Here is a 25,853-nt window from a genome sequence, read left to right on the forward strand (position 1 = left end):
CATCTTTCTTTCGTCTTCTACAAGTTAGACATCAGCTTAATGATGGAAAGAAGTGGCGGGGATGTGGATATACGCTATTTGCCGACTCTCACGCCAGCCAGGGCCCAGCCGACGACAGGACGTGGCTCATCTCTTGGTTAACGACGTGATGGATAAATAAAGGCGAAGAGATGAACGCAGGAAATATAAAAGAACAAGTCTAGGACCTAGGTCACCCTTTATCGCTATTAACCGCCCTAACCTCTCCTGGTCGAATATCCCCCGGACCAGGGCCGCCGAAGCCGAACACACTACTGAGCGATGCTCTTAGAGCATCATAAGCAGCTTGATGTGGCGCTGGATGTATGGAGTCAATGGTATGAGTCTGTATCAGCCCAGAAATAGGCGAAAAGCTGTACGTCGAGTCTCTACTCGATCATGGTCAGTAAGAATCAGTACTGATGGTAAAAATCCTGACATCTGCCATCGCCCAACCCCACCGCTGACGCGTGTCGTGCCATACACATCCAGGCCAATGAAGAGACTCTTGTCTCGCTGGTGATTCGAGTGGGTTCCGGCTGCCGCACCTTCTAAATGCGGCGATCCTTGCACCGCCACCTTGCGTAACTCTACGCGAAGGTCTGAGTACAATGTTCTCATTGTGTGCCGGATAAAGACAGAGGAAGCCAGGTACAGCGGTAGCCCTAATGAAACTTATTGTTAATAACAGGAACGTAATTTAACCACATTACTAACCTTCCAGGCCAAGCGTTCTTGGAAATGGCGAAGGAAGGGCAACAGGGGGCGTGTACATCAACCTCACTTTTGGACTGTAGATGTTTTGTACCTCCAGCGAATCCGATTCTTTGGAATCTATGAGAGCTGGTGTCTTTGTGGGGTCTATGCTTGAGACAAGGCCGACATCGAAGAAATCAGGAAGCGTTTGCTGTAGGATATAGATGGCGCGGCCTATATGGTAACGTACGATCAAAAAGAATGATAATTATATGGAGATCTGATGATAGCATCAGTGTGTCTCCCAAGGGTAGCAAGTCAGACTGACCTGTCCGGATTTGCCATTCACGGTCAGATATGTCTTCAGAACCGCCGGAACCCCCTTTATTTGGCGTAAACATGGGAGGACTAGGGCCCTCAGAAAAAGAGAGATCATAACGTTTGTTTGTTGGCTGGACGGTAAGGAATGGAGAAGCCGTAGGAGTTGCGGTTGACAACCTTCGTAAATGCGTGGACAGATATTTAGGAGATGAAGGAAAGCGATTTTGTGAGATCGATGCACTTGATGACAATCTTGAGCAATTGCGAAGTCCACGTCGCATCATAGTGGTGGAGTACTTGATGTAACGCGTAGACACGTTGGACAAAGTGCCGAGTTGTTTGGCAGCACCAGAAATAAACACCGCCACGTGTTTCCTTTCTGATCATGGTCAAAACCTTTTTGTTAATGAAAAATTTGCAGCGCACTATCAAACTTCCTCGAGATAACCTTGCACGATGAGGTGTTCAATATCAGCCCTCCTAACCATGAATCTCTGTCCCTTCTGAAAATCGATGGTCCCGAGCTCTGTCTGTATGATCCCACAATCCCTGATAACGTGAACCAGAACATGCAAGTCTTTGGGCGGATGTGTGATACTGGCTGTGATATCGAGCTCGTTGGAAAAACCAGCACGATAATCCATCACAGACGTGCTATATTGGCGGAGGAAGTCGACTTCATGAGGAGAGAGCTTGCTGCGAATATCCTGATTGCTGAGGATATGCGGTAAAGCGCCTCCTGCGGTCCAGTACATATCGCGCAGTCTATCCATACGGTGCTTGTGATATGCTAGAAGACATCTTTTGTTTCGTACAATGGTTGTTTGATAGATGAGCATCGCTGGAGTGACGTTCTGACTGTTTTCGGTCATTTTTTCGAGATCGCGTTGTTCCCGGATGATGGATCGGACAAGATTGTCATTGTATTTGAGAAGAGTGTCTGTTAGGGTCGATCTACGAGATTCGGCAATGAGCTGAGTTGCAAGATCACCGAACTGACGCGTGTCTGTCATGGTGAAGGTCGAAGAGACACTGTCACATTAGCAGTGTGACAAATATGTGACTGTACGCGTCAATTTGTCACCTTTAGTATTACTTATCAGTTGCCAGCCACAGGCTCACAGTCTTTACTTTCGATCATCATGTCTAGTCAGGACTCTCAGGACATCGAGACTGCAACCACTGCAATAGAGTATGATCTCTTTAGCAAAACAAGACTTGTCGGCTGACCAGAAATAGGTCTGCGCCAGACACCAAAACCCGAAGATATGACCGTCAGCTCCGGTAAGATTGCTTTAGGAGAACTATACAAATGAGGCCCAGTTAACATTTGCGAATAAGCCTGTGGGCAGCGACTGGACAGAGTGCATTAGAGTCTTCTCGGGTACTGTTGGTATCTGGATCCGCCACTTCAACTTCAATCTTGAAGAACCTTGTGCTTCCTGGCATCGGACACTTCACTATCCTTGATCACGCCAAGGTGTCACACTCTGATGCCGGTAACAACTTCTTCTTAGAAGGATACAATAGTATTGGAAAGTCTAGAGCAGAGGAGGCTGTCCAACTTCTGAGCGAGCTAAATGACGGCGTTGAAGGTCGTGCTGACACTAGAACTCTCGAGAGCATCCTCGAGTCGCACCCTGAGTGGATCACTTCGTTCACTATCGTCATTTCCCATAACCTAGATCATGCACTCTTAAACAAGCTCTCCGCACTCCTTTGGAAAGATGCGAAATACCCGCCTCTTGTGGTTGTCCGATCAGCTGGATTCCTGGCAGACTTCTATATTCAATTCCATGAGCACACAAGTACGTACAAATTTGTGTTCTTGAATGTGCTTATGACGTTTTCAAGTCATCGAGAGTCACTCGGAAACATCTCCTTCTCTCCGTATCGACAAACCATTTCCAGCTTTGAGAGAACACGCGCTGTCGCTGGAGTTTGACAATATGGATTCTACAGAGCACGGACACATACCATACGTGGTGATTTTAGTTCGTGCGCTTGAGGATTGGAAGAAATCTGTAAGTTAGTCTTTGTTCAGGTGGAATGCATGCTCATGAGGGATCATACAGCATGGTGGTGGTCTACCGACATCGTACGAAGAAAGACAACAGTTTAAGAAAAGCGTCCTTGCGCTAAAGGTGAAAGGCGACGAAGAAAACTTCGACGAAGCAGAAGCACAAGCATACAGGTGTTGGACGGAAACCAAGGTTATTGTTGTTTCATCTATCTTGAGTTTTTGCCTAACTGTTCCGTTAGGTTCCTTCGGAAATTACAGCCCTTTTTAGTGACCCCGCGCTATCTACTGAAGCCATGGAGTCGCCTTTCTTCCATCTTCTCGCCGCCCTGAAGGAGTACACGGAACAGTCTGACACACACGCGCTCCCTCTCACATCAACTCTGCCAGATATGAAGTCTGACACCCATAACTACATACATCTGCAGCGACTGTACAAAACGAGGGCGGAGGAAGAAAAACAGGCTTTCAAGAGCTATCTCCGAGTACCGGTCGACGACGGCATGGTTGATTCATTTGTCAAGAACGCCCATGCTCTGGTCGTTCTTAGAGGTAAACCTTGGGGTACATTCGATCAAGACAAAGCTGCTCTAGGTAACACCTTGTGACCTTGCATTCTCTCAGACCGCTAACTTTCATCTGTTGGGTTAGTGGAGTCGTTATCAACGATGCCGAAAGAGACGTGTATACATCTAGCGCTTTCTGCGCTTTCGTTACTTCAAGCGAGCGACACCTCGGTGTCACCATCGGCCGAGTCCATTCGTGCAAATATTCAGTCCATTGTCGGACAATCTACTGAGCTTCCTGTTGAAGCTGACGATGCAATTGGTGAGATGTGAGTAGGGCTACATCTTGGTTTAAATTTATGGCTTATGTCATTACCTAGTGCTCGAGCACCTTTTTCCGAGCTGCCCAACACTGCAGCTTTCCTTGGTGGCATGGTCGCTCAAGAAGTGATCAAGATGATCACTAAGCAATACGTGCCTGTGAAAGGTTACTGTGTAATCGACTTGATTGAGACATGGACAGGAACTATCGGTGCTTGAGATATCTATGGAATTGTTGCCGCGGAGAAAAGCTGATACATAAACTTGCATAAACAGTCGTCTACGGACAATACTTTCCATCGAGGATATCAAAGTTCAACTTTTTCGCTGGTTTGAATGATTTCTGCGGCTCTGTGAGCTAACCTGGAAAGATCTTCTCAGAGCAAGTTGCATGATCATTGTTAATGGCTTACCCATAAAGTGTGGCTTGAGGATGAGTTCCCACATGCTAAGATCACCTGTATTAGTATCTCCAAGGTAACAACTTTCAGCCTTACGATTGGGAAAACGCTGGCGTCCACCTGTGAAGTACATGTTAAGGAAGCTGAGCTCAGTTTGTCAAGAAAGATATACACACCACTCTCAGATTGGTTGTCCCATACACCTGTAAAGAATCCGTGAGTTCGTTTAACAGATAATTATACTCAATGTTAAATTTGACCTTCAGTTCATTATCGACGACGCCATTAGCGGATCGAGGGAGCATCGAAGCTGTCCCTTTTGAAGAGTAACTTGCATAAGAAATGTGTGCAGCTGTCAAGTTACACGACCCACCGATAGGATGGAATCCGCTGGCGATATCTGAGCGGATGTAATCCATCAGTCGTTCATCTGACCAAGAAGGTTTAGGTTCAATGATTTCCGCAGTCAAGTCGCCCAGAGCCCCTGTCTCCATGACCTTGAAAACATATTTCACAGCTTCCAAAAGCATCATCATGTCTCGAAGAAGGTTCAATGATCTGCCTGCGAGGAATAACGATTCACTTACCAATGTTTCCCAGAGAATCGAGCATTGCCAGGTCAATCTCTGGCGAATCCAACACAGATGAAGAAGTTGCATGCACCTGCGGTGGAAGCATGAGTTCAAGTGGCAATGTCAAGAAAAACAAACAGACATGTCCTCGACTCCAAGCATGCTGCAAGAAGACCAATATCATGTAATGCTTAGCGTTTTCGTCAGTGCACTCGACGTGGGTGTAAGCTGTGGGTGATCAACACTACATCTATACGTGACAGATAAAAGACGCACAAGGTTCTAAAACCACCTCTAACTGAGCAATACCATTGTTCTCAAGCCAGGCGCGTTGGACTTCGTAGCATTTTTTCCAGGGCGAGTTTTGGATTTGCGGTAATTGTAGAGCCTCGTCCAGGGTTGACAATATATTCCGCATCTTGTCGGGTGGAATGAAAGATGACGATGGAACGAATACCACGGTAGATAGTGTGCTACTGAGCATCCCTGTTCTGGAAAGACGATATTGTTCTAGTTTTTGTTGAGCAAAGCTTTCTGAATTGAGATCATCCACGGTCTCGTGCGAGCCTTTCAGCTCTGCGCCGATGGATACCTTAGGGTGGTCCTAAGACAGATATCAGGCCCTATTCGCTTCTCATCTGGAGGTGGCACGGACCTGAAGGTTTTCGCCAACGCCAGGTAAATCAATTATTACAGGAATATTCAGTCTACGCAAGAGGTCGGGATTCCCAATCCCTGTTAATGTAGAAATTGGAAACTAAGCAGACCATCTGATACTATAGTTAGAGCGCCGCACCTGAAAGTTCTAGAATCTGGGGGGTTTGCAGAGCACCTTCAAATCTCATCATTTGGGTTAACATTTCAACCACCACAATAGGCACATACCAGTTGATATGATAACTTCCCGGCGCACAGGGACTTTGTAAGTCCGTCCTCCTTTATGATATTCAACTGCCGTAGCTTGCAGATCACTACTGGAGGTTTGTCTGAAAATCACTTTAGAAGCTTGTGCGCCAGTGAGTACAATGATGTTTGGTCGGTCAGAAACCCGATCATAATACGCCTGGAAAAATAATTCAGTATCAATTATTTCAAGCACTTACTATCGCCTTACATTTGTACTGTAACAGCGTGTATTGGTTTGAGGATCAATGGACGCTGTGTACGTCCAAATACCTATATTGTCTCCGGAGGCCTAATAACAACTTCAATTGTGTTCACTTTGTCAATATTCAAACGCACTTCAGATTGGTTAGTGACCACACCCATCTTATTCATGGTCTCAAACAATGGCAAAACGAGATCATAATAGTAGCTGTATGCACTCGTCTTGACATAGCCGTACCTGGCTCGAGAATGAAACGTCCACATAAGTTTATATCCACGATGCTAGTCCTACCTGCCATGATTTTTCGCAACATTATCTGCGTGGTGTGCCTTGGCGTGATGAGTTGGAGGGCTCCAAGCCTCAGCAGATCTAATTGCATTACTGATGGCATTCCAATTCCACCCTAAACGAGTGAAATAGGTGATGTGTTCCGTTCTGTATTAAATGATGTACTACTGACCTTTGATGCCGAGTTTCTCCCAGTCTTTCGGCACATACGTTATCAATTGAGTTGCATAGTCATTGGTACTAACCGTTATGCTCGAGCTCGGAACCGCTATGAAGGTGAAAGTTAGCATGTGATCGCACGAGCACATAGTATCCATGCACCCACCGACAGTAAGCCATATAATTCAAGGCTGATGTGCCACCAAGAACTTTGCCTCTAGGGATTGATATCTCCCTGTTCTGAGCGAATGGTTGAGGTTTTGTGACCAAATTCCAGTCATATTCAGGGTCTGAGCTTGAACTGTGATGCGCTATCTTTGAAGCACAACTCCAGACTCACTTCCAACAGCCTTTGCAAAGGGAAATTGAAAAAAAAAGTTCATGAACGCAAGGTCAACCAGTCACTGTTGGACCCCTTACCAGGCACAAGAATCATCTCATCATCCTTCCTCAGACCTGCTTCAATGACTCCTACACGAATACTAGCATTAGTTGAAAGGCTACAACATCCCAAAGTTAGATTTGAAGGGAAAGAAGAACATGGATCTCATGATAAGTATGTACATTGAGGCCAATGCAAGGCCAGTTGTTCCGCCTCCTGCAAAAATGTTATATCAAGACATCACACGCAGGCATAACTTAACATACCAATGATAATATAATCAAAATCTTGTTGAAAGAAATCTGCAGCAGACACCATTGCGTACCCAGGCGCTAGGAGGAGTAAGAAATATCGTATATAGGGCTCCTCCACAATATGCCGTGAATAACTTAACCTTATGTACTATCACAGTCATTCTCTCGTGGGTTACCTGTGCAGACCCTGAACCTTTCCTGATCTGTCGAGAAGTTAGTATTGTATCAGGCTTTATCAGAGACCGCGGAATCTGTTGGTGGTCTTGGCATATCGTTTGGAAATGCTGTAACAGAGAACCTGCGGGTTTAAGATAGTCGTTGGAGAGCCTGACATCGTGACCATGAGTGCATTCCCAAATAATCCATTGTATCACGCCCATGTGATCAAGAGGGACGAAAGTTCACAAGGTGTGACCAAATTGAATTACCCCTCAATATCCACTGATAAGTGATTCGAAGCAGTACTGAAGACGCATGCGTCTGTGTAGTACAGTAGATAAGCACTGCAATGCGATAAAGAGAAACAAACTGAATGTGAAAAATTCATAGTCAGCAAACTCAAATGACAAAAGCTTATCGATGCTAATCTCACCTACAGAATTAGCAATCTAAACTTGATTGTGGTCAACGTCACAAACTGTCTGACCGCCTTCAGACATCGCATCAAACTCGGGTGGACACGATAAAATTTCCGTTGAAGGCGTCGATTGGTATGTGGGGAAGACCGGCGCCTTGTTCACTGGAAGATTGAACAGTATGCGAGAAGCAAGAACGCTATGTATAACAATCTGGGGTCTAAAATGGGGGGATGAGCTTCAGATATAAATCTACATGGATGATCGACCAGACTAACGCGTTTAGCATCTCGCTGTACGAGAGCTAGGAGTCTACTCAATTCTTCAAGATCAACTTAACAAAGAATGAACTTACAGGTAGGACGCTGATTACGATCACATTGGCTGATGATATCACTATAGAGATGTCAGTACAAAATCAATAATTTGATGGTGTTCATACTTATGATGCAGAACATGTAGAGCAGTCCATCGCGATAGATACTTCTCATCAGCGTGCTATGAGAACCAAGATAATGTCGATATCTCAAATATGCGGTGGTGGACATAAGAACTATAAGTGAATTGTCAAGTAAGGAACTTTTGAATGAATGATCGCCTCACCGATCTCGAGGAACACTAAGAGTCCATACGGAAGGGCACTATGACGACTCCCCTCAAACGCGCAAGGTGGGGAGCCTGAAAATGAATGAATGAATACTACATATGACTAGGACATGAACCTTGAGACCTCACCTGCCATGTTCCAATTGATAGGGACAGCGCTTATAATCACAGCCATCACCAAGATGGTCTGCGCCACACGAGTCAGTGGTGCTTGAGGGAAATAGAGATATCATTGTACCGAAGCAAAACAGAGGAGAACGATCAGGTAAGTGTTGTTATTGCCAGAAAAGCCGTATATTCTGGCAATCAACAATCCTGCGTTTGAATGTAGTTTCATACCGTAACGTTGTATAAAAAAGCTAACCTTCCGAGGCAATGATTCCTAGGAAATGCATACCTGAAAAATGTTATTGCAAATCCGTGTGATGAAAATCGTCTGAACCAACCATTTGTAGCATTATTAAATGGCACACACTGCATTGACGTGAGTTGTAGTGAGGGTGATTGTCACTGCACAGATCGAAGATATACCCACATTTTGCGTGCCCCATGTCTTAATAGCAGCTAGTCAAGAATAAGCTTTTGTGTAGTAGTGCGCACTGGCGTAAGTATCTCACTGTACGAGGTCATGATTGCACCAGCAAAAGGCACATATCGCGAAACCATGAAGGTAGTGCGAACGACCCCCCACTTCCGTCCCAAAGACCACTGGACCTACAAAAAAGATCAGCACCAAGGTATGGTAGGTCTATTTTTGCTGACTTCAGAGTGTAACGTGACAAAGTAGTCATAAGCCTGGTGATAATCAAAATTATCATCGATGAGATTGAAACAGCACAACTTACTAGGACTGCTAACGCGGCGACTAAAGTTGAGTCGTGAATAACGATGAACGTTGTCATCAACCTGACCTTACCGTTAGTGTACTTCGTTGACGAGACACGTTAGAGAAGGGTTGCAGACAAAGCACGACTGAATTACCTTTACTAGTTGCAAATTGAAGGTGTCTGGGACTGACATATTTCTTGTGGTCCAACGTGTGAATAAATGCAGCGAGCAGTTGAAGATAAGTACTAGTACATACAGTAGTATGCGCAGCAATACGGCCGTGATTGCAGTGTGTGACTTGGATCTAGCAGATTCGGCGGAGGGTGCCTTGCTCATGATGTATGGATCATGATGGTCGCACTGTGTAATTGGAGCACAGGATGCACGACGGAAGGAGGTAGTGGCTCAAGCGCTCATATTCTGGTACACATGGTTGACATCATATGGCAAGTCTGCCAGTCGAGACTTTGATGGGTGTACTTAACATGTACGTACTAGCTAGCGGCGAGCTAAAGTTAATTCTAACTCCGACAGGCTGTTGAGTCGAGCATCATGATGATCATTCGGTCTAAAATAAAATTGACTTGATTCAATCCTCAGTTGATTCTGTCGAACACCAAATTTCAAACCTCCAATGCGGCTTCATTCTCTTCAGTCACTAGTTACTACAGTTCTAACCCAAAACCCGATTTGCATTTGAGTTGCATAGGCTTTCAGGCACTTGGGAATTGCTTCGGAATCCTCATGTGCCCATTCTCCAGATCTAAAGCTATGCGGGAAGTCGGCTTCGATTAATGGAACTTAGCTCTGGGAGGAATGTATGATTATTTATAAGTTGGTGCGTTGATCCTCGGTGGTACAATTGTTCTCATGTACTTCCATTTCTTTTTGTCATCTTTGCTATCATTTGATGGAAAGCAGGACAGCCTAGTTGCTATTTCTCTTGCTTAAGATATGTTGTTGCATCATATGAGATGTCAGATATATGCATTCTCTCTGTTGGATGTTTTACTTACTGCTGCACCCGCTGCAGTCTCATCGCATCCCTAACAAGAACGCATACAGGTAAATTGTGAGTCACTCACTGACAATCTATCTACCTCGCTCTCCCTCGAATAGCACCATTCAACTTATCTGTGACCATGCCCTGGTTAATGATTCAGATCTCGGAGTCTTTACACAGTGAAATTGCCCCGCTCTTGTCGGTTGGAATGTACATGTGGAAGCGCTCCTTGACGCCATATCCAATTACTTATGTGGAACCACCCATGACCCAGGGTCCTAACATGGATAATACACAGGTGTTAAAGGCAGTTCTTCTGTGGTAATGAATTGATGGACACGGATTCGGCCATTTCGGAGTCGCACAATTCGCCGAATTCGCCGAGCGTCTCAAGCAAAGGGATGCTCATCAAATCGCTGGTCCGTTTGACTGTCATGTGTTGCTGGTGTCGAGCTAAATAATCACTGCAGTACTGGTAGTCACGGCGTTCGTGCTATGAAATACACTTGAGAGTTGGACTATATGATCATTGTTAATGTTCGCTACCACGAGCAAGGCAGTGTGGTTCATCGCAAGATCTGATGCTGTTTGTCTGATGTTCTATACCTCAGCACGTTGTATCACTTGACCATATCAATGCCAGCCGCCATCTCATGTAACACCGGTATCCATTTACATTGATTGTCGCGATGCTAAATATTCCTCGATGGTGCACTCATCATGAGTTGGGAGAAAGGTATTTAAAGAATTGAGGCGCGCATCGTTCTGGTACAACGGACTGAACAAATTGCGTAGGAAATTGATTGTTACACTATTAGCCTGCTAAACATCTCGAATTTGCTGGTCCTGCTGGGCTTCTTGCTCATTCTACTGCAAGCCTCCGCCCGTGCCTCAAAAAGTCAATTGTTCCATTCCTGCGAGGTGCTAAGAGAAACCCTACTATATATAGGTCGTCAGAACTATTCGAATCGCTCATTCCAGCAACATTCCAGTGCAGACCACAGATGAGAATTTATACCCCGATCACCAACTGGCTCGCTGATAATGTTTTTCTTTGGTTCGTGTCTCACTTGGCAGTTTGACACCCATATCAGACTGTCGTTTGTTCTTCTTCACCCACTTTTATGATTACCTAGAGTGACCGGAAGAAGATAGGAAGATCTGCAAATCAAGAAATAGCTACATCAGAATGAATAGAGCCACACGTAACGAGTATAGCTTCATTTGCTGTGGGATGCGACCTGTCACAATACCGACTATCAGTGAAAGAAATGATAGTCAAGGAGTGGTCGTCTCGGTTTCCCAAGAAACCCACGAGCAAGTCTAATGACAGAGACAGGATAACAACTTCATATTTACAATCGTTTTAAAAAAGAGTGGGCCGGTCACGTTCACTTTCGTAATCAAATGCAGAGATGTGAAATGAAGCATGAAGGTGCAAGCGAACATGGACGCCATAGAAATGGTACCCTCTAGTCATAGAAAACCAGCGCCCTAAGCTCAATAGACTCCCTGAGCGGTGCTCCCTGTGGTGCCGAGGGATCCTTGAACCCAGTATGCGGGGTGAACCTAGCAATGTTATCACCCTTAGCCGAATCGTAGCTGTGGCCGAGGTAAGCGCATCATTACAGACCAAAACATAATGAGCGAACCATTTGATCAAGACTACTTCGTCCGGTTTCATACCTCTTTGGTACTTCCACCTATGTGTCGGGTTGAATTTGACCCCGAAAGTTTCGCCCTCACGATCCGGATAGATCAATGCGAGAGGAACGAGATCTTTCTTTGCGTCGACAGTCCTGTAATCGCACAGCGCTAATGGATGGTCGACTGCAGGGTGTGAGATCGGTCGCCAAAGGTTTATAATCTGGAAACGCTTTTTGACAAGCTTCTCCGCTTCGCCGACAGGTAAATGACGATGAACACGAGCGGTGGCCGACTCAGGAGTTTGGTCTACATGAACCTGATTAACAGGTTGACGCTTTGTTTCGTCCGTTTCTACATCTCCAGGGCGATGGCGTCTGACCGCTAAGATCCAACAAAAGTCAGATATTGGAGTACGATGCGCTCGCTTCACACGTACTGTGGTCAAAAAGGACGACTTTGCTCGCACCCGTGATGTCCTTGAGAAGTTCAATGCTCTCTGGATAGTATTCTCCTCTAATCTCTTCGTCATTGATAAAGGCGCTGTGTTTGGAGGGCTTCGTGACATATTGAAAGCCTGCAGTATCCAAGGTGTAGTCACTTTCTTTGCCTCTGACGTTCTCAATCTCGATGATATGCTCCTCGTTCTTCCAATTACGTGCACGCTGGCCTGTCGCTGGATCCGCATTTATCGTGGTGAATGGGCGGGACCCGTCAGAGGGCGGAGTGAAGTATACGAGTTCTGCAGAGACTGTAGACATTGTTAGCCAGAAAATTGAGTTTTCGTTTGATTGCTTTCCCCCCTTTTATGTTTCCATTCCACGATGACGTGCCAGGCTGACAAACGCAAGCATTGCGATGGATAGGGGAAGACCGGTCGACCATTTGGCCAAGATAACTCGAGTCGTCGTGAAGACTCTGGAACGTGACTAGACCTCGGTGTATGCGCTCGCTTTGGCTTTCGTGATGGGCGACTCGATTCCACAGGGACAGTACTCTTGCCGCAGCTCTCCCAGACTCCGAGTCCAGAGGGCATTTGCTCGTAGTAGCTTTTACCAACTCAGATGACTGGTGGCGATGCCCCGAGTCATCTGACCACTGTCGACTGTCGCTCACTTCGTTTCCGCTTGAGCTTGAAGCCGAAAACTGACCACTCTATCTGGAATTTGTCCTGTCGTGAGGACGATTTAGAAAGCGCAGAGCCATTGAATTTGGACTTGAATTTCATTTAGCTTAGATAAGCTACTTTGAAATAGGTCACGTGTCTCCAGCGTGGCTTCATCATTCAATATATTCAATTGGGCAGCTCCGTCATTAATGCAAATGGGCAGTACATATCATCATGGGCCTGGGGAAGCCTCATATAATAATTGGCCAGGCAGCCTCGTGTCATTAGGCAGCTTCATCATCAAGGACAACTTCGTCATTGGCCTGGTCCTCCATGCACGTGACGTCGTTCTGTCAAAGAAGGAAGGGGACATCCGACAACCCAGTGTCGACGAAACTACTATCAAGGTGTCAACGTTTCAACGTTTCAACGCTCTTCCAAGTTCCTCTTTCTCATCAAACGTGTCCGTGTCCCTTGCACCTCATCCAACACTCGCAGAATCACTGTCGAGCTCCAACGCTACTCTTTGATGGAACGTCCTGCGCACGAAGTAATATCAATCAATCCTCTTTATATTTGTCGCCCCCTTACCATATCTTCAGTATGACCTTGGGCTTTGGCTACATACCAGAAAACAACACGTCTATCATGAATCACGATTGAAGTGACGTCTCGTTGACTCCATCACACACACAGCTAGTCTTCGAGGTCAGCATTAAACGACAGATTCAAGATCGTAAGAAAATATCAGTGCAGTGCGTTCCATCTTCGTACGGCCTTCCAATACTGATCATCGACAGAAATGACCGCTCGTTTCGACAGCCTCTCGAACTCAAGCTTAGTGGACCGTGAGCAAGACTAGGCGCGATCAATCACTCTCAGATGTTCAAACATCCACATTGCTCGAGCAGTACCAAAATTTGCCCAAAAACGACTGATCGACCAACTAGGTTTTGCACCATCAATGTTGTCAACCATGATGCCAAAGCGAAAGCAGAAACATAACCTACTATTGTGTTGTGCCGCTCGGGTTGTTAGCTCAATTGCTAGCTTACTTGCAGATAGAGACTCCTGAACCCTAAGGCGTGCAGGTGAGTCATATGGTTGAATACTGGTAGCACAGCGACCTGCTCATACTTATGGCAGGTTGACAAGTGGTGCCCGGACAGCAATCCCCATTTGTATTGCAAGGGAATGGAAGGTTGGTACATGCGACGGCACTGACAGACATAGATGTTGTCAAAGCAACAACAATGGCGAGGAAGGAGAAATGCATTTTTGTGCGAGGTAATCTTCTGAGAGGAATCTCGAATGATATTCCTAAGGATGGGGGACACTATAGAACGACGACCAGCTTTTATATCCTGCATATACTTATGGGCACAATTCTGATTGATTTGGCAGAATTGTTATTGCTATCAGGTGGCAGAAATACACAACCTGTAGGAGCGTGTTCAATTGATTAGGACAATTGTCTTCTTCGTCGCCTTAGAACGCTCGTTCGAACCCCCGGTCCCTCATCTGCCTCACTCATCGCTCAAGCATTGGAACCTCGCAGCGACAAGGTCGATGTTCATTCTCGTTGATAGTTTCGATATGTACTCGATCGATATCTCATGTCATATTTCTCACTGACTCGTTGCTCCCTTGTATGTAGTACTTGCAATTCGCCTATGTCTTTAGGAGACCGGTGACCTTACAATTTCTGCACAGAGATAATGAGGTCGTTTCGACAGCTTCTCGAACACAGGCTTAGTGGACCATGAGCAAGACTAGGTACGACCAATCATTTTCATTTTCAGATGTTCAAGCATCCACATTGCTGATTGCTCGAGTAGTACCAAAATTTGTCCAACAACAATTGTACTGATTGACTCCAAACTAGGTATTACACCATCAACCATGATGCCAAATCGAAAGCAGAAACATGACTCACTGTTGTGATGTGCCGCTCGGGTTGTTAGCTCAATTGCTAGCTTACTTGCAGATAGAGATTCCTTGACCCTAAGGCGCGCAGGTGAGTCATATGGTTGAATCCTGGTAGCACAGCGACCTGCTCATACTCACGGTAGGCTGACAAGTAGTGCCCGGACAGCAATCCTCCTCTGTACTTTGGCAAGGGAACGGAAGGTTGGTGCAAGTTATGGCACTGACAGACATAGATGCTGTCAAAGCAACAACAATGGCGAGGAAGGAGAAATGCATTTTTTGTGCGAGGTAATGTTCTGAGGAATCTCGAATTATGTGTGTGAGGATGGGGGACACTATAGTATATAGGACGACGACCAGCTTATATACTTATGTGCATGATTTTGATCGACCCGGCAGAATTGTTATTGCCGTCAGGTGGCAGATTTTCTAGTAGGAACCTGCAGGAGCGGGTTCAATTGATTATTAGGATCATTTGCGTCACAACCTGCCAGCAGGCATCGTCAATTCTCTTTGTCACCATTGAACACTCGTTCGAACTCACGGTCTCTCATCTGTATCTCTCGCTTACCGCTCAATTACTGAAGTTCGCAGCGACGAAGTTGATGCTCATTCTCGTCGATACTTCCAATATGTACTCGGTCGATATCCAACGTCATTTTTCTTACTTGCTCGTTACTCCCTTACCTGCACAAATGCAATATGCACCATCAGCCGCACTCAATTCCATTTTATTTCGCCCGCATCTTATTTTTTACAATTGAGTAATGTATATACTGGTGACAGACAGTGAGAAATAAAACGAGTCCCAATCAAGGTCGACCGATGCATCCCCTATGGTTCGTGACTGCTTGTTAGTTCGTGATTTTCGTCTATAGCACTCAATTGTATTCTAATTGCTTAGCTACTTCACTGAGCACATTCTACATATTATACCATCATGTTTCAAGGGAAATGAGAGTAAATCCGTTCAGAAATGGTGGAGATCACGCGTGACAGCCGCCTGCCGCCTGCCGGCACCGCCACTGCCGAGTCGGACATGCAATTTGATGAGACCGTTTTGCCCGTCGCCACATTACATAAGTAATCTATGGCATCCGCCTCAACATTCCCACAATCCTCCCACTCATCACGGACTTCAAGCTTCAAGCTTCAAGCTCAAGAGTCACAATTCGCCCGTGTATTGATCAATTGACAATATATAGCCAGTATATAGCCCCACTCAATTCCATTCCATTTTTCTCATTTTATATTTTAGCGAGTGAGTGTAGATTGCCGTGGGGAACAAAAAATAAAATAAAATGATATATTGGACTCCAGGACCTTATGTTGTTCGGCGCTCGTCATTGCGGAGTTTCAACAGTGCGGGCGGGATGCTACTGTTTCAGACTCCAGTACCTACAATTATCAATGCATCATACGTCATGGCACGCTACGACGTCGACCAGTATAGAAATGAGATTGGCGAGCTGGTGTGGTGGGGCAGGGCATCTGGTGAGTGTCAGCATGCTGGATGAGGATACCGTTATACTGATTGAAGGAAGGGGTGTAGCGCATTATAATCTGTGTTTGGAGGAGGCCGCGCATGTTCATGAAGCATGGGCACTTGCTCGAACACATCCAGCACTCCTGGGTATGTGTTCTCGGTGGGCCTAATAACTCTTAATATTAATGTTGATGTTTCACGAATCTGACGTGTGCCGAGCGCACTGTAAATCCGGCAAGTGTGACATTTGTGTGATGCATGAACTAACAATTATTATCAGGCATGAGTGGAGCTATGTCATGAAATTCTATGCAGTCAGAATACAAGTACTAGTGTTGTCCGACGCTAACCGCGCATGCTTAGGAAATCAAGCTGAACGCCCAGGCCATTTGCGAGCATCGAGCGATTTTTTGAGGTGTTGTGGTGACTGTGTGCGTTTTCTTACTGGTCCATGTTGGCCCATCAGTGTTTGCGATGTCGAGCACTCGTACTTCGTTGATCTCATCCAGTCGTTTCGGCAGCTCTCTCATGTCAAATTCCGTCAGAATCATGGCACTCAATACAGCATCCCGAGTGCGACATAAAATGGCAAATAAAACGGTCAAATAAAATCGTTATTGAGTAGGGCTAATGATCCCTCCCTCTCGAACTCAAGCTTAGTGGACGATGTGCAAGACTATGTAGGCACGGTCGATCATTTTCACATATTTTCAAACAGTACAAAAATTTGTCCAAAAACAACTGTACTGATTGACTTCAAACTAGGTATTGCATCATCAACCACGATACCAATGCGAGAGCAGAAACATAACTCACTGTCGCGATGTGGCTTCCAGCTCAATTGCCAACCGCTGTGCAGAGCTTGACTCCTGCTCTCTAAAGCGCGCAAGTGAGTCATGCGATTGAATCCTGGTTGCGCAGTGACCTGCTCATACTCACGTTAGGGTTACAAAGATAGCCTGGACAACAATCTGGGTTGTTGCTGCAAGGAGCTGACCATCTGCCACATGCACTGACAGACATAGATGCTGTCAAAGCAACAACGACGGCGAGGAAGGAGAAATGCATTTTCTGTTTGAGGTAATATGTAATCTTCTGAGAGAAATTGATGTCTGAGGATGGGGAATACTATAGGACGACGACCAGCTTTTATAGCCTGCATATACCTATGGGCACGATTCTAATCAATTCGGCAGGATTGTTACTGCTGTCAAATGGCATACATATTGGAAATATCGACGAGAATGAGCATCAACTTCTCAACTTTGTCGCTGCGCATGGTCACTGCAGGTTCAAGTGATTGATCGATGAGTAAGAGATCGGGCTGAGAGACTTGGGGTTTGAGCCTGCGAGCATTCTGTGGTGACGAAGAAGAGAATTGTTGATGCCTACCGGCAGGTTGCGATACAATGATCCAAGGCATAATCAATTGAACACGCCCTGCAAGTCTCTCAGCCCGATCTCTTACTCATCGATCAATCACTTGAACCTGCAGTGACCATGCGCAGCGACAAAGTTGAGAAGTTGATGCTCATTCTCGTCGATATTTCCAATATGTACTTGGTCGATATATCATATTTCATGTCATTTTCTTCACTTACTCGATGCTCCTACATGTAGTACCTGCAGTAATTCCCCTATATAGTAATCTGCCGGTGACTTTGCAATTGATGAATATTTTCTTTCGGAAATTGATCCCCATCCTTACCTGTGACGTTGGTTTACCAACGACCCCCGCGGGGAAGTATCTCCTTCAGCTGGGCGGTTGAAACGTTGACCCCTTGAAAAGTTTTGCCGAGCTTGCGGCTTTCTTTCCCAGCTTCACCGGTTATTTCTAGAGGTAACTTATGTTGCCTGTTTTTAGCGCTAATGGTCAACATCATCAATAACAATTTGTGCTACATATGTCATATGTATCCTGGAGCAACTTCAACATGGCCAACAGTGTTTTGGGCTACGGAATCAAGAATTCTCGCGCAAGCAGAGATTGCTGGAAAGGTAACGTGGCACTCTACGACTTTGGACTATCGCAGTTCCGTGGCGTCATGCTTGTGAGATATCTTCATCCACATTAACGATTAGCGGACCAGGATATCTAGAATTGATAACTTGATATGTAAGCCAAACGGCTTTCCCTGTTCTTGGAAACATATATAAGTACGATATAACTTACTCGTGATACCAAGAACACTTTCATTCCGCCTTTCATCCAGCACCAACGGACTAACCATGGCCTCTGACACTACCGGCACTCTCAACTGCATGCTTGCTCCGCCTGACAGCTCTCGGCCTTACCATAACGTCAACGCAGATAGCGCCACCGGACAGCCAATCCGCAACTGGGGAGAGGACCCGCATGACATGCAAATTGAGGACGTGCGCGGGAAGGAGGAGCTTTACAAGCTTGACAGTGCTGGATTTCAGTATGGGCGAGAAACGGTGAAGCGCACCAGCTTCTTGAATGATGATGAGGTTGAGCGCGAATACTACCCTGAGAGCATCGACCTCATCAGGAGGGTCACGGGAGCATCCAGCATTGTCATCTTCGATTACAGTACGTCGACCAGCATCAATTTGAAACGTGTTCATGTCATGCTTACCCCAGAGCAGTTTCAACGCAGTGATCAACAATGTTTTGGGCTATGAAACTGATAATTCTTGCCCCATTGGACAATGCTGGTGTTGAGACTTTGGTGGGAGAGACATAATCGTAAGGGGCTCTACGACTTTGGATATCCCGCAGTTCGGTGTACGATGATAATTCTCGCCCAGGTGGAGATGACTGGTGAGAGGGTTAGTAATCAAGGTAAGAGGCTCTACGACTTTGGATTATTGCTCATACCGAAGTTCGGTGGCGTCATACTTTTCCATCTACATTAACGATCAGCGGACCAGGAGAATTGATAATGTGATATGTCAGCCAAACGGCTTGCCCGGCCCTTGGATACATAAACAAGATATAACTTACTGGTGATACCAAGGACACTTCCATTCAGTACCAACGAACTAACCATGACTTCTGACGTCATCACCACCCTCAACTATTTCGTCGCTCCACCCGACGGCTCTCGTCCTTATACTGATGTCAGCGGAAATAACGCTACAGGAAAGCTCATCCGCAACTGGGGCGAGGACCCGCATGATATGCAAGTTGAGGACGTGCGCGGGAAGGAGGAACTTTACAAGCTTGACAATGCCGGATTTCAGTATGGGAGAGAGGCGCCGAAGCATACCAGCTTCTTGAATGATGATGAGATTGAGCGCGAATACTACCCTGAGAGCATCGACCTCATCAAGAGGGTAACAGGAGCGACCAAGGTTGTCATCTTCGACCACAGTACGTTGACCACCAATTTTGAACGACGTCTTGATTCCTAATTCATGTCATAGCTATTCGTCGCCGTCGCCCAGGCGAATCAGATGATAACCCACAGAAACGTCAGCCAGTCTCCCGGGCTCATGTGGACCAAACGCCCGCGGCGTCCATTGCTCGTGTTCACAGGCATCTCCCGCCAACAGAAGCTCCTTCCCTCCTTCGCAGACGCTTCCAAATCATAAACCTTTGGCGTCCTATATCACATGCGGCTGTAGATTGGCCACTTGCACTATGCGACTTCCGGAGTGTCGATTTCGAGAAAGACTTGATGCCTGTCGCTCTCATATACCCTGACCGCGAGGGTGAGACGTTTGGAGTCAGATATAACCCCAACCACCAGTGGAAATACTTGAAGGCAATGACCCCAGAAGAGTTTGTTCTCATCAAATGGTGAGCGAAGTCACTCGGGGGTAATTTTTGTCGTGCTAAAAGGGTCTCAGCTCTGACTCGATACAAGATGGGAGTGTCGCGAGGTTAACTCCTCATACTGCCTTCCAAGACCCAAACACTCCAGAGGGAGCGCCGCCTCGAGAATCCATCGAGCTGAGAACTCTGGTATTCTATGATTAGAACACGTTTTTTGAGTGGCGTCAAGAATTAACAAGGAACTCGTACCGCATTTTGTTGCTGTATGTATATGTATAGTTGTACTGCACCTATTCTGCTGTTGGAAATTTTATACGATCCTGGTGGACATATCGTGACTACCATGTCACTACCATGCATTCATGACAATCATCGTCACTGTGTACTCGATGAGCGAGGGCATCTCAGCATACAGAAAAAAAGCACGTAGGGTCTTTATCATGATGATGAAAAGGTATTGGGCCATCAGGGCTTCAGTAGTTTCAATTTCAGGCAAGTTGAGGGTGACTAGAGAAAAGCGCGTAAATCAATTTAGGCGCTATAAGTAGTCACGTGGGTAAGATCAGTGCCCAAAAACTTTCGAAGACTTGAAGCTTGAAGTCTAAGACAAGTTGATAGAGCTTCACTGCTCAGCGTTCAGTCCCTACCTCTCCAATGCCTGGCCTGCAAAGCGTATCAAAGAAACGACCAGCGGTCTCACAGGGTGGCCCAAAATCCAAGAAACACCAATCCGAAAATCCTTCCTTGACGAAATTCGAGGAAGGAAAAGTTCAGAAACGGAGTAGACCTGTCACACAACCAATAATACAAGCAAGCGGGTTGTCGGATGAGGACGAAGATGAGGACGAAGATAATTTTGAGGAAGAAGAACCTGAAGACCAGGAGATAGTCTCAGATGAGATGATTGTGGACGGTGCTTCCATCAAAGACCCCAACGGTATGTCGATGGTTACTGGGACTGAACTGCAAACGATTCATAACGTTTTGAATAGCTGCAAGAGAATCACATAAAGTCCAACGTGTACTACAGGAACAGCGTCGAGCGGCTAAACCACATTCCCAGTTACTCGCGGATGCAAAGCGCGTCTGGTCATTAGCTCGGCAAAAAAGCATACCCTCCGCGGAACGACAGAAGCATGTGAAAGAACTGATGAAAGTTACTCAAGGAAAAGTCAAGGATATCGTTCTAAAGCACGACGCAAGCAGGATTATCCAGACTGTTGTGAAATATGGTGGGCAAAAGGAGAGGGACCAGGTTGCGATGGAGCTTAAAGGTCATTACAAGTCATTAGCTCAAAGCAAGTACTCGAAGGTTTGTCCGTTCTATCTTCGCCACTGAACCTTTTTTGATGACGGTAGTAGTTCTTAGTGACCAAGTTGATCAGACTGTGTCCAGCACATCGTGCATCTATCTTGCTCGAATTCCAGTCTAACGTACTCCGTCTACTGTTGCACCGGGAGGCATCTGCAGTCCTTGCCGATTCTTTCGAGCTTTATGCAAATGCATATGAGCGTTCAATTCTTCTTCGCGACTTCTACGGCAAGGAAGTCGCATTGTTCTCTCAAACACAAGGTTCTGAACCTGAGAAGGCGAACGCTAGAAAAGGCTTTTCTGGGGTCCTTGAAGGTCTTGAGGGCGAACGAAGAAAACGCGTACTGGCAGCACTGAAAGAAAATCTAACCACGATGTAAGCATCTGAAATTGAACGTTGTGTAATCCACCAATCGATGACACTATTGACAGTTTTAACAATTCCGATAAAGGCGCCATAACCCATGCAATCGTTCACAGAGCGCTTTTGGAATACTTAGCTGCTGTCAACGACACGGAAGATGAGTCAGAACGAGAAAAACTTCGCAAGGAGATATTCGAAAGGTAAATACAGGCTTCACTGATGTAGATGTATCATTCTTTAATATTGTATCCACAGTTGCCAGGATGTCCTTGCCGAGATGGTCCACACAAAAGACGGCAGCAGGGTTGTGAGAGATTTCATTGCCTACGGGACAGCCAAGGTACATTCAGATGTTGGCTCAAGTGGCGAATATTGATGTTTGTTGTACAGGACCGAAAACAAATTATCAAAGTCATTAAACCTCATGTTGAGCGTATGTGTACAGATGACGAGGCTCAGCTCGTCCTCTTCACTGCCCTAGATGTGATCGAGTTTGTTTTTCTAATTATTGGCTCGGTGTTGATAAACCCTGACACACTTGCCTATAGTGATACAAAGTTGACGGCCAAATCCCTTGTTTCAGATATCACTACCCACGCCTCCACGCTCGTCAACACCCCACAGGGTCGACGTGCTCTTTTCTACTTGCTTGTGCCCCGATCACGGCGACATTTTACACCTGCCCAAATAGCGATAATTGCTGATACAGACCTTGTACGCAGCAAAACCAGCAAGAAAAGTGCAGTTGTTCGCGAAGGTGAAATACGGGTAGCAGCAAGTGAAGGGTTGCTTAAGTTCGTCGAGGACAACGGCGCGGAAGCTGCACGAGATACCGGTGGAAGTTTGGTAGTACTAGAAATTATGCTTTACGCTGACGGCGGTGGGTGCATTTCACTTGATGTTTATCAATTTTAACGTTTGTTCCTTAGACAAATCTTCGGCTATGCAATCCCTCCTTCAACCATTAGCATCGATATACCCTTCAGAGGATGCCTCAAAGCCTCATCCAATTGACCTCCCGCACACATCACGAATGTATAAATCCCTTTTCCAAGGCGGGCATTTCTCGCATGCTAGTAAATCCGTCGTTCGGTCATCGTCGTTCTCCCCGTCTGCATTCGCGTCTGAGTTCATGTCCATTGTTGGTCAGGATTTGACAGTAAGCATGGCTGGCGGAGAAGGTGCCTTTATTATTGCAGAATTTTTGCAGCGGATAAAGGAAGAGGGAAGCGCTGATGAAAAACAGACCGTCAAGGGCTGGTTTGGTGGAGATGTTGTCGAGAGACTAAAAAAGAGCGAGACCAAAGGGAGAAATGTCCTACTGGATAAGATCAATGCATTGTTATTATAATGCTCATTCTACAGACCTAGTCACAGTGAACCGTGGGCCAGATTGACGGATGCATTTATATTATCAAGGTTGACTTGCTCTGATTCGCATTAAAAGTGATACCTCTCAGCCTCTCTTCGTATGTGCGCAATGCAGAAGGCTTTATCCATGTGAGCGATTTCGCAATTGACAAGGGGGAAGCTGCGTCCGACTTGAACTGAGAACTTTGTTTAGAGTCTCGTGCCAACGATGCTCGTCAGTTGTGTCAGTAAAAAAGAGGAGACTTTTGATTTCAACATATGCGAAGATAAGTTAGTTGCCCACGAAAGCTCCACCTTGCACGACTGCAGTTGGCACTACTGTGCTAGGAGAATGTCACCTGTCGTTGGCGTAACCGCGTTTGTGTCTACTCTCAGTTCTGCCGATTAGTATCACTTCACCGGCAACCAAGAGTTCTCTGGTCAGACCTGAAATTTTAAAGCTTTAGGACCCACAGGCTGCAGCGTGTATGTGCCATTGAGATAATCATTGTATGGTTCGTGGCAGTGTTACATGTCCTACTGGTTAAGAATTTTCACAGGGTCAGAGCACAACGGACCAGGCTTGTAAGCCATACAAGGCAGTAAACGTATAAACAAAGTTTAAACCCGTGCCTTGTTGGCCAGCACCCTGCGACCTAGAAGGAACAATAAACGCTGCCATGGACAGGTCAGACCATCTGGTCCCAGCGCGCGGTTCCACATACGATGCGTCTACCGTACACTGCTGCCGGTGAGGCTGTACATAATTTATGATACAAGCATTAAAAGCAGGGCTCCTTCAAACTAGCTTCGCATCCTACCTGCCATGGAACCTATTATCCTATTTCCATTTACCGACCTTCCAGTTGAGCTGGCCTTCATGATCCTCGAATATGCCGCACGACCGACTTTTGACCAGGTTGACCTATATGATGCTAGAAGTCCATATTCATCTGCGCTTGCACTCTGTCGTGTCTCCAAAATTGTCAGGCGCATCGTGCTTCCCGAACTCCTGCACACCATATTACTACCGGACTTTCGGCACGTGGAAAAGTTTGTGCATGCTCTACGTATGCAGAAAGTGTACGAGGAAAAAGGAAGCAACCTTCATTTTGAGTACGCACCTCGTGTACACAAAATGTGGATTGTATCTCATGGTGGGAACCCCGCACCAGCTCACCTGCCCCATGCACTCCGGGCCCATGCACCAAAACCGTCTAGATCGTCGCTTGACATCAGCCTCCTATCTCCGATACTACTTGCTGCACCGTCCCTTGCCCTTGGCTGGACAAGTCTGGACATTCTCGTAGAATGTCTGGAACATGTATGGAAGCTCCGTGCAACCACACATGTCGAAACCGAACATCCACCGCTTCCCTGGAAAACACAAACTCTAACGCTATCGTGTACGCCCCCCACCACTGGCCCACAGTGGGAGCGTCTCACAGACACTCCCCAGGGATCTACTTTCCTTGGTTCAATTTCTCATCTCTCGGCCAACCCATACGTATGCGACTACAAGTCTCACACGACAGACTCATGTCGGGACTACCGCCTGCCCCTATGGATGGAAATCACTCCATGGGCTTTTTTCAAGAGCCTTCAAACCGTCTTCCTGTCGTATCCGCGTATCGCATCCTCCGTCGATCCATTTGCGTTGATCTTCACCGGAATCGACTCGTATGTGGAACTGCTGACGTTGTCTGCATCCCTGCTGAGGGACCACTGCGACTGCATTCCAAAGGAAATCAAGGGGTTTGCTGAGATTGGTCCTGGGGAGGAGTGTATTCAATCAGATGATATTCGACTAAAGGTGTCTGATTCTCGGATATGCTGGTATACTCGTGATGGGTGGGAAAAAGTTTGGGCGTGCATGTTGTGAAGCTGGCTAGGAGTGTTATAATATGACTGATATTCACATAGAATAATTATATAGTATAATAGTATATTACTGTACATGCTGGCATGTACACTTTCGAGTTTCGACACCTAATCCTAATCATTCATCATGTACATAATGATTCGTGGACGAATCCTCTCCCGCTACTTTGTAGCAACTCTCAACTCTCAGATCTTATGCATCATGGTCCATGCATGATGCATGATGTTCGGGTTTCAGAAGAACCGGTTCAATTGTTTGCTTTGTTTGTCATCTATAAGTGTCATACCCAGCTGATGACGGTCATGGGTCTGGTGCGATCGAGTTTCCATTGTTTTAAATTTTGACGACAGCAGCAAGTAACTTAATCTCGTCAGTACCGTAGTATACGCCAGGCTGGCCGCCCTCGGCCACGAACCTATGTTCCTCCGACACTATAGGTAATGCAGAACTCAACGTGTTGGTCATTAAAGATGATTTACATACCATGTCCGACACGCGTTTCTCTCGTGAGTCGCTTGGCGATACACGTGTGTATGGCAAGTCAGACCACCATGCTCTACCACTTCCAAGGCTTCTATTTCTCAGAACCTCCCTAGTAAGGTAAGTGCTTCCATTGGCCTCCGAACACTCTGTGCGAGTCGCGATTGTTCGAAAACTTGATTGACCTTCAGTCATAATGCGTGCGTAGAGGTTTCGGTCGGCTACGAGAAATAGAACAGACGAGAACAGACGATGAGTAAACGTAGTGCAAAGTATCCTGACTTTCATTTGAACTAGAGTTAGGATGCCAACGAGCGCCGGGGGCTGGAGATCAAGGATATATATACCGGTCCGTCAGTGTTTGAAGGTCGGTCAGTCATGAAGTGTTTGCTGAGGGTCAATGAGCGCAGGATTGTCATCAAGTAGAAAGGTGCGTACCTTGATAGTCAGATATAGATGCTAAACCACCGATCTTCACGTATTGAACATGTTGAGGCA

General features: G+C 46.1%; 10 protein-coding genes across 10 annotated transcripts; 5 read left to right on the forward strand and 5 right to left on the reverse strand.

Annotated features, from left to right (window-relative positions):
• Positions 1–211: 211 nt before the first annotated feature.
• On the reverse strand, positions 212–1,115 carry HD556DRAFT_1434822 (uncharacterized protein; the record flags this gene model as incomplete). The annotated part of the gene is made up of 4 exons (XM_041305368.1): positions 212–407; positions 458–683; positions 736–948; positions 1,043–1,115. The coding sequence occupies 4 exons, from the start codon at positions 1,113–1,115 to the stop codon at positions 212–214; spliced, it is 708 nt and encodes a 235-aa protein (XP_041153620.1).
• HD556DRAFT_1065347 (uncharacterized protein) lies at positions 1,106–2,074 on the reverse strand. Its single transcript, XM_041296050.1, has one exon. The coding sequence runs from the start codon at positions 2,046–2,048 to the stop codon at positions 1,464–1,466; it is 585 nt and encodes a 194-aa protein (XP_041153621.1). The 5' UTR covers positions 2,049–2,074; the 3' UTR covers positions 1,106–1,463.
• Positions 2,075–2,177: 103 nt separating this feature from the next.
• HD556DRAFT_1248590 (uncharacterized protein) lies at positions 2,178–4,101 on the forward strand (the record flags this gene model as incomplete). The annotated part of the gene is made up of 8 exons (XM_041298784.1): positions 2,178–2,227; positions 2,275–2,319; positions 2,377–2,843; positions 2,890–3,059; positions 3,111–3,248; positions 3,298–3,649; positions 3,707–3,890; positions 3,942–4,101. 8 exons carry the CDS (start codon positions 2,178–2,180, stop codon positions 4,099–4,101), a joined length of 1,566 nt encoding a protein of 521 aa, XP_041153622.1.
• HD556DRAFT_1507762 (alcohol oxidase) lies at positions 3,913–7,549 on the reverse strand. The gene is made up of 21 exons (XM_041309064.1): positions 7,059–7,549; positions 6,975–7,008; positions 6,831–6,910; positions 6,751–6,760; positions 6,577–6,705; positions 6,497–6,519; positions 6,424–6,447; positions 6,255–6,366; positions 6,098–6,200; positions 5,970–6,050; positions 5,741–5,918; positions 5,652–5,687; positions 5,511–5,590; positions 5,132–5,459; positions 4,998–5,083; positions 4,871–4,946; positions 4,657–4,821; positions 4,460–4,599; positions 4,380–4,403; positions 4,296–4,330; positions 3,913–4,245 (listed from the first exon to the last, which is right to left on the reverse strand). Exons 1-21 carry the CDS (start codon positions 7,108–7,110, stop codon positions 4,191–4,193), a joined length of 1,851 nt encoding a protein of 616 aa, XP_041153623.1. The 5' UTR covers positions 7,111–7,549; the 3' UTR covers positions 3,913–4,190.
• Positions 7,550–7,654: 105 nt separating this feature from the next.
• HD556DRAFT_1450010 (uncharacterized protein) lies at positions 7,655–9,391 on the reverse strand (the record flags this gene model as incomplete). The annotated part of the gene is made up of 16 exons (XM_041307701.1): positions 7,655–7,841; positions 7,900–7,925; positions 7,977–8,017; positions 8,064–8,174; positions 8,225–8,299; positions 8,357–8,414; positions 8,466–8,542; positions 8,592–8,624; positions 8,674–8,701; positions 8,763–8,791; positions 8,845–8,941; positions 8,990–9,022; positions 9,073–9,092; positions 9,144–9,153; positions 9,209–9,251; positions 9,312–9,391. 16 exons carry the CDS (start codon positions 9,389–9,391, stop codon positions 7,655–7,657), a joined length of 948 nt encoding a protein of 315 aa, XP_041153624.1.
• A 2,139-nt stretch (positions 9,392–11,530) lies between these two features.
• Positions 11,531–12,463, reverse strand: HD556DRAFT_1313707 (uncharacterized protein; the record flags this gene model as incomplete). Its single annotated transcript, XM_041300844.1, has 3 exons — positions 11,531–11,660; positions 11,711–12,086; positions 12,142–12,463. The coding sequence occupies 3 exons, from the start codon at positions 12,461–12,463 to the stop codon at positions 11,531–11,533; spliced, it is 828 nt and encodes a 275-aa protein (XP_041153625.1).
• A 5,991-nt stretch (positions 12,464–18,454) lies between these two features.
• HD556DRAFT_1450012 (uncharacterized protein) lies at positions 18,455–18,871 on the forward strand (the record flags this gene model as incomplete). The annotated part of the gene is made up of 2 exons (XM_041307702.1): positions 18,455–18,779; positions 18,831–18,871. The coding sequence occupies 2 exons, from the start codon at positions 18,455–18,457 to the stop codon at positions 18,869–18,871; spliced, it is 366 nt and encodes a 121-aa protein (XP_041153626.1).
• A 366-nt stretch (positions 18,872–19,237) lies between these two features.
• On the forward strand, positions 19,238–20,171 carry HD556DRAFT_1531166 (uncharacterized protein; the record flags this gene model as incomplete). The annotated part of the gene is made up of 3 exons (XM_041309487.1): positions 19,238–19,562; positions 19,616–19,991; positions 20,042–20,171. The coding sequence occupies 3 exons, from the start codon at positions 19,238–19,240 to the stop codon at positions 20,169–20,171; spliced, it is 831 nt and encodes a 276-aa protein (XP_041153627.1).
• Positions 20,172–20,514: 343 nt separating this feature from the next.
• HD556DRAFT_1417054 (armadillo-type protein) lies at positions 20,515–23,252 on the forward strand. Its single transcript, XM_041304355.1, has 9 exons — positions 20,515–20,904; positions 20,960–21,279; positions 21,330–21,655; positions 21,712–21,843; positions 21,899–21,983; positions 22,034–22,134; positions 22,192–22,523; positions 22,573–23,143; positions 23,208–23,252. The coding sequence occupies exons 1-8, from the start codon at positions 20,622–20,624 to the stop codon at positions 22,992–22,994; spliced, it is 2,001 nt and encodes a 666-aa protein (XP_041153628.1). The 5' UTR covers positions 20,515–20,621; the 3' UTR covers positions 22,995–23,143; positions 23,208–23,252.
• Positions 23,253–23,395: 143 nt separating this feature from the next.
• Positions 23,396–25,038, forward strand: HD556DRAFT_1417056 (uncharacterized protein). The gene is made up of 2 exons (XM_041304356.1): positions 23,396–23,508; positions 23,554–25,038. Exon 2 carries the CDS (start codon positions 23,820–23,822, stop codon positions 24,873–24,875), a length of 1,056 nt encoding a protein of 351 aa, XP_041153629.1. The 5' UTR covers positions 23,396–23,508; positions 23,554–23,819; the 3' UTR covers positions 24,876–25,038.
• Positions 25,039–25,853: the final 815 nt, after the last annotated feature.

The sequence above is a fragment of the Suillus plorans genome (assembly GCF_016647745.1).
Source record: "Suillus plorans strain S12 chromosome Unknown HD556scaffold_97, whole genome shotgun sequence".
Taxonomy (NCBI): Eukaryota; Fungi; Basidiomycota; class Agaricomycetes; order Boletales; family Suillaceae; genus Suillus; species Suillus plorans.

Excerpts from the sequence above, each read along its gene's own strand:
- HD556DRAFT_1065347 (XM_041296050.1), bottom strand. The coding sequence starts at position 2,048 with ATGACAGACACGCGTCAGTTCGGTGATCTTGCAACTCAGCTCATTGCC.
- HD556DRAFT_1507762 (XM_041309064.1), bottom strand. The coding sequence starts at position 7,110 with ATGGTGTCTGCTGCAGATTTCTTTCAACAAGATTTTGATTATATTATC. Across the intron at positions 5,919-5,969 it reads CACGCTGTTACAGTACAAAT|GCGTATTATGATCGGGTTTC; the intron begins GTAAGGCGATAG and ends TTATTTTTCCAG. Across the intron at positions 5,084-5,131 it reads AGAGGTGGTTTTAGAACCTT|CTTACACCCACGTCGAGTGC; the intron begins GTGCGTCTTTTA and ends GATCACCCACAG.
- HD556DRAFT_1417054 (XM_041304355.1), top strand. The coding sequence starts at position 20,622 with ATGCCTGGCCTGCAAAGCGTATCAAAGAAACGACCAGCGGTCTCACAG. Across the intron at positions 20,905-20,959 it reads TTCCATCAAAGACCCCAACG|CTGCAAGAGAATCACATAAA; the intron begins GTATGTCGATGG and ends CGTTTTGAATAG. Across the intron at positions 22,135-22,191 it reads ACTGCCCTAGATGTGATCGA|TGATACAAAGTTGACGGCCA; the intron begins GTTTGTTTTTCT and ends ACTTGCCTATAG.
- HD556DRAFT_1417056 (XM_041304356.1), top strand. The coding sequence starts at position 23,820 with ATGGAACCTATTATCCTATTTCCATTTACCGACCTTCCAGTTGAGCTG.